The sequence below is a fragment of the Penaeus japonicus genome, unplaced genomic scaffold, assembly GCF_977035675.1.
Source record: "Penaeus japonicus unplaced genomic scaffold, GWHDUDI00000001_assembly GWHDUDI00000022, whole genome shotgun sequence".
NCBI lineage: Eukaryota > Metazoa > Arthropoda > Malacostraca > Decapoda > Penaeidae > Penaeus > Penaeus japonicus.
The window spans coordinates 24,038,751-24,044,894 of NW_028234424.1; the positions used below are offsets into that span (position 1 = coordinate 24,038,751).

Consider the following 6,144-nt stretch of genomic DNA (forward strand, 5'->3'; position numbering starts at 1 on the left):
GAGAGAGAGAGAGAGAGAGAGAGAGAGAGAGGGAGAGAGAGAGAGAGAGAGAAAGAAAGCGGGAGAGGGACAGCGAGAGAGAAAGAAAGCGGGAGAGGGACAGCGAGAGAGAAAGAAAGCGGGAGAGGAAAAGCGAGAGAGAAAGAAAGCGGGAGAGGAACAGCGAGAGAGGGACAGCGAGAGAGAAAGAAAGCGGGAGAGGAACAGCGAGAGAGAAAGAAAGCGGGAGAGGGACAGCGAGAGAGAAAGAAAGCGGGAGAGGGACAGCGAGAGAGAGAGAGAGAGAAAGAGAGCGGGAGAGAGAGAGAGAGTGGGAAAGATAGAGAGCGAGAGAGAAAGAGAACGGGAGAGAGAGAGAGAGAGAGAAAGAGCGAGAGAGCAGGAGAAAGAGAGAGCGAGAGAGAAAGAAAGCGGGAGAGGAACAGCGAGAGAGAAAGAAAGCGGGAGAGGGACAGCGAGAGAGAAAGAAAGCGGGAGAGGGACAGCGAGAGAGAAAGAAAGCGGGAGAGGGACAGCGAGAGAGAAAGAAAGCGGGAGAGGGACAGCGAGAGAGAAAGAAAGCGGGAGAGGGACAGCGAGAGAGAAAGAAAGCGGGAGAGGGACAGCGAGAGAGAAAGAAAGCGGGAGAGGGACAGCGAGAGAGAAAGAAAGCGGGAGAGGGACAGCGAGAGAGAGAGAGAGAGAGAAAGGGAGCGGGAGAGAGAGAGAGAGTGGGAAAGATAGAGAGCGAGAGAGAAAGAGAACGGGAGAGAGAGAGAGAGAAAGAGCGAGAGAGAAAGAAAGCGGGAGAGGGACAGCGAGAGAGAAAGAAAGCGGGAGAGGGACAGCGAGAGAGAAAGAAAGCGGGAGAGGGACAGCGAGAGAGAAAGAAAGCGGGAGAGGGACAGCGAGAGAGAGAGACAATATGAGGTTTACTCATAAAAGGAGGTCAGCCAAAGACGGGTAGTTCTTCTTCCTTTATTTGGGGGATGACGGCACAAGATGAGTAGTTAATATCCACTGTGGTAGCGAGTGGTTTGTTGGACATGTTGCAAGGCGGTGTGTCTCACAGCGGAGGCGGGGAGCTGGCAGATCGCCGCTCCCCGGACGGAGAGTGAGGAATGGTGTTTGAGAACAGAGAGAAGGCAAGGTAAGTAAGAATAAGCCAGATTTGCGGAGCAGATGCTTCGCCGGGCCTATATGCATAATGGCGAGCCCATTGGTGTCAATGTGTGCTGACTCGTGAGAGTGCCAACGAGTGTTGACTCGATCTGAGCTTGGTCCTAACCCACCGTGGTGCCCTGCCGCGGCAGTGACCGCCAGGCGACAGTGGAAGCTCACGTGCTTGGATGGGGCTCGATCTGGCGACAAAGGGGATGTGAGGCCGGCACGCTAACCACTGCGCTATCCTTGCGGATTCTAACCGGACAAGGTGGGTCAACTTATTCATATCCTGACCCGGATGGTCGGCTGCTCCTCCTCCGCGTGGGCATGAGGGAGAATACCACATGGGGGCCACGTGGTGAACAACCTGTTGTTAAGTAGCCACGTCTCACAGAGAGAGCGAGAGAGAGAGAGGAAGAGCCGGAGAGAGAGAAAGAGAGAGAGAGAGCGGAAGAGAGAGTGAGAGAAAGAGAGAGCAAACCCTTTTTTTTTTTTTTTTTTTTAAGTAAACATACCTCTATGATCTGAAGTCAGGTGCTCATCATACACAAAAGCCACATAATGGTACAACATAATATCAGTAATGATGAAAGTAGCATTTACAGATTATAAAGAATAGTCAATTAATTAAATGTAATTAATCAGTAAATGTAATTAAACAGCAAATAGGCAAACGAATCCTATGACACAGTCTTTCAGGGAGGTGATAATGTTCTGATGCGCACTCCCTCGTTTGTTCTCAGTGTGCAAATGCCAGACTGCCGTCATCAGCGCAACCGAGGGCGAAATAATCTCCCCAAACTATCCAGACACATATGACAACGATCTTGACTGCTTGATGCAGATCACAGTTCCGGTGGGTCACGTCATCAGATTCACGTACCTACTATTTGATTTAGAGTCTGAGTCGACCTGCGACTACGACAAATTCGAGATCTACGACTCTGATTCTTCAGAAAGGTAAGGCAGACATGACTTTGTCATGATGAGGTTGATAAAGGGGAGAAAGAGGATGAGGAGAGGGAGGGAAAGAATATCGTGAAGATTATTTCAAATATTTTTTATGCAAAAGGGTAAGAGACAGAAAGAAATTATCATTGAAATGATGATGATGACAATAATGATAAATATAATGATAATCTTGATTATAATGATATAATGATAACAAAGATAATGATGATAATAACAGTAGGTATGATGATAATTATAGAAATAATAATAATTCCGTTAAAAGTAGTAATGATGATAATAGAGAGAGAGAGAGGGAACGACAGAGGAAAATGAGACAACATTTCTTGGCGCGATTCAACATTTAAGAGCTAACCTTCCTTCTAAACGCAGGGCTTTCTCCTGTGGCACCACACCCCCGAACTTTACCATCTCGTCCACCAACGAAGTCATCTTAGCTTTCAAGACTGATGGCAGCGTGATTGACAATGGATTCCAGATTACCTTTGAAAGCGTGCCAGTCTAATCTGAACAGGCTACGCAGAACACCTGCTCTTATTTGCTATGTGCACAGTACGGATATTTACATTTATATGAACATACCGATTTTGATATATAGATATGAACATTATACACTCACTTACAAACGCACATATATTTCTCTCTCTCTCTTACACATACAAGCACAAGCACACACACACTCACACATACACACGGAATTATCAATTCATCTATCTCTATCTGTCTACGCTCAAATGAGCGTTTCTTTTCCTATTTGCTGTTCTTTATCTTTTGGGTTTCCTGATGCTGACTTTGCACACCATGGAACAGCGACAGCAGATGTTTTGGAATGGAGATAACGCCACTGTATCCTCTCTTTTTATTTGTTTGTTTTGGTTTTACGAAAGGATTACATTTAATACCGAGTGTTTATTTCTGTAACATCTCCAGTGACATTTTTTCGTTTGCATTATCTTCTTTCTTGAAGAATGGATTGGGGGAAAAAATACAAAAAAACAACAACAACAAACAAAAAAAATGACCAATCCGTATACAAGGGATATTAAAAAGTTTTTTTTTTCTCGGGAAAGATTATGTCAATAATTTCACGCTCATTGCGGGCTCGCCTCGGTGCATATACGCCCGGCGAAGCATCTGCTCCGCAAATTTTGCTTAACTTTATGTTCATCATAAATTTCATAGAATTCCTAATTAGTCGCAACGATAAAGATATTGATGAGAAAGTAATGATAACTATAAGAGCAAAAAAAGGACAAACAGAAATAACAATATTGATAATAATGAGCGCAGATAAGTTATCAACAATGATATTAACATTTAGGAAAAACACCATCGTTCTGTTTTTCGTTTTTCTTCTCTTTTTTGTTAGGAAACAACATCTATAAAAAGAGAAACCAGAAATTGGCCTTCTAAACGTGTTTCATTTTCCCCCATGGCAGGTTTGACTTTTTGAAAATCTTGAAAACAGATAAAGAGAGAGAGGGTAATATATACATATACACAGGAAATAGATGAAAGAGAGAGAGGGAGAGAAACAATGGTAATGATAATAACATTGATAGTGATAATGATCATGATTATTATGATGATAGTAATAATGATAATGATAATCGTACCATGGATGATGATAGTAATGATAATAAAGTTGATAATGATAATGGTAATTATAATAATGATGGTAATGATTACGATCAGTATAATGATAATAATCATAGTAATGATGGCGGAAATAATGATAGTAAAAGGAATTATGATAATAGTAATAATAATAATTTTAAAAATAATAATAGGATGATGATAATGATAATATATAATGATGATGATAAATGTGTGATGGTAACAGTAATAACAATAAGAATAAAATACATTGCTTATTATAATAACCATCACATTAATAAAGATATAAGGACATAGCTGGCAACCACAACAATAATAATGAAAAGACAAAAATGGTAAGCATAATGATGTGGATAATAATTATAGTAGCCGGAAAGACAGGGAAAAATCGAGACAGTACAGGATCAAGGAAAACCCAGATAAACATTCGCTTTTATTCAGAGTCCACAGCGTTCCCTTCCTGGGGGCCTCCTTCGGGAAATGAACCAAGTCCAACGCTTCGTCGCAGCCAGTCCGTGACGATCCTCTCTCGCTCTCACTCCTTCTTCTCCGTCGGCTTGCGTCTTCTCACGCCCGTGCCCTCGTCCTTCTCGGGTAGCGCCTTCCTCTCCTGCTCCTTCTTCTCCCCGTCCTCCTTCTCTTCGTCCTCCCTCGCTTGCCCTCCTTCCTTCGCCTCACCTTCCGTTGCCTCGTCGATCTCCATGGACCCGTCGTCCGGGATGATGCTCCTGTCCAGCATCTTGATGAAGTAGTTGAACACGTAGATGATGCAGAAGGAGAGGCCGAGCGGGACGCTGATGGTTTTCAGCCAATCCTTCAGGCTGCGGGCGGGAGAGAGGGCTGCGTCATGCTTTTTGGTCAGACGTTCTTGCAGTCTCTAACGTGTGTGTGTGTGTGTGTGTGTGTGTGTGTGTGTGTGTGTGTGTGTGTGTGTGTGTGTGTGTGTGTGTGTGTGTGTGTGTGTGCGTATGTGTGTGCTAAGATATTACCACTAAAACTACATCAGCTACTATAGATCAGTGTTATCACTTATCAGCACATCATCATCATTAGTATGGTTACTGCAACTACTATTATAGCTAAAACTAAAAGTACCACAGCTAATATTATCAACACCTTCACCACCCTGACCCTCCTCATCTGCTCTAATTATCCTTATTGCCATTAGAGATATCGCTATTGCCATCGCCCGGTTAGCTTTTCAGACACTCGTAACCGGAAACAAAAGAGTTATCCCGTCAATGTCGAGGATTCCGTCGGCACCAGGCACCGCCTCAACGACAAAAGGAAAAGCTCACTTGTACGGGTCGTCGCTGATGTAATAAGGCGTCTTGACGGGGCGACGACCGGACTTGGCGATCCTCACGTCCTTGAGCGGCCGGTCGTTCCAGTCGGTGGCCATGTACTCGATCTTGTGGACGATGGGCTGCCCTTCGACTACCTGCGGGGGAGCGGGACGTCAGGGCCCTCCAGAACACGACCCGTCGCTGCCTTCTCTCTTTCTCTGGATCTCCAACTATCTATCTATCTCGTTCAATTCCATCAAACGAAAAAAGTAATGATGATAAAAAATAAAATGACACACATAAACTAGTGAAAAAACAACCAACCAGAAAGGGTTAAAGTAAGACAGACACAACCAAAGATGATAGGATGAGTGGCAAGGGAGGAAAGGAGAATATATGAACAGGGAGAACAAGTGCCCAGAACAATAACACGAGGCAAGAGCACGGGCAGCTAAAACATGGCATCACCACTTTCCGAAGACTACATAACTGTAGTTTTATTAGGGATTTATTACTGTTATCATCAGTGGAATCATATCAATTTGTGCCATCGCCACCATTTCTACTCATATGTGTGCATAAAGCGTATATCAGAAAAAATGATTATTCCAATCCTTAGCAAGGCTCACCAAACAACGTACCTCTGTTGGTCATGCCCACCAAGCCACTTACCTCTGTTGCTCATGCCCACCAAGCCACTTACCTCTATTGGCCATTGACCTCTATTGTCACAAAGATTCCCTGTGGAAATTTCATATCGTTTTTCTTTTCATTGTTGAGAGTTATATCTACAACTCAAATATGTCACATATTGTTAAAAAATATAGTGATGAATTTCCACAATACATCATTAATATGAACAGGTAACGACTTATTGTGTTATTACTACGAACAAGTCTATGGCACCTCTACCAAAATGATCTCATGCAGTTGATGATATTGTCATTGCATAGCAATTACAGAGCTGATGTGATTAACTAGATCTTTTTGCACATGCACAACATTAAGATTTGAGCTCAAATCTTCATGCTGCTTCAGAAGTGTATTTGATCCTGGACGCTGTCTCCGCTGGACTTGAGACCTGCATAAAATCTTAATAGATATTAAGTTGGCAGTGTAAAAAGCTAAA

The 6,144-nt window shown here is 43.3% G+C and overlaps 2 protein-coding genes across 3 annotated transcripts in view; one reads left to right on the top strand and one right to left on the bottom strand.

Annotated features, from left to right (window-relative positions):
- LOC122257452 (blastula protease 10-like) overlaps nucleotides 1-3,518 on the top strand; it is a 21,798-nt gene extending 18,280 nt beyond the window's left edge. For both annotated transcript variants that reach the window (XM_086549599.1, XM_086549600.1), the window contains exons 9-10: nucleotides 1,887-2,103; nucleotides 2,485-3,518. In XM_086549599.1, coding sequence (XP_086405725.1) covers nucleotides 1,887-2,103; nucleotides 2,485-2,617 — 350 coding nt within the window. In that variant the 3' untranslated portion in view covers nucleotides 2,618-3,518. The remainder of the gene's footprint in view (nucleotides 1-1,886; nucleotides 2,104-2,484) is intronic.
- A 633-nt stretch (nucleotides 3,519-4,151) lies between these two features.
- LOC147469356 (uncharacterized) lies at nucleotides 4,152-5,208 on the bottom strand. The gene is made up of 2 exons (XM_086549602.1): nucleotides 5,028-5,208; nucleotides 4,152-4,550 (listed from the first exon to the last, which is right to left on the bottom strand). The coding sequence occupies exons 1-2, from the start codon at nucleotides 5,129-5,131 to the stop codon at nucleotides 4,265-4,267; spliced, it is 390 nt and encodes a 129-aa protein (XP_086405728.1). The 5' UTR covers nucleotides 5,132-5,208; the 3' UTR covers nucleotides 4,152-4,264.
- Between the last annotated feature and the right edge of the window lie 936 nt (nucleotides 5,209-6,144).

What these genes read in the sequence shown, in the direction of transcription:
- LOC147469356 (XM_086549602.1), bottom strand. Translation starts at nt 5,131, where the DNA reads ATGGCCACCGACTGGAACGACCGGCCGCTCAAGGACGTGAGGATCGCC. An exon ending in ATCAGCGACGACCCGTACAA is followed by an intron (nt 4,551 to 5,027) that starts GTGAGCTTTTCC and finishes TCCCGCCCGCAG; the next exon opens with CCTGAAGGATTGGCTGAAAA.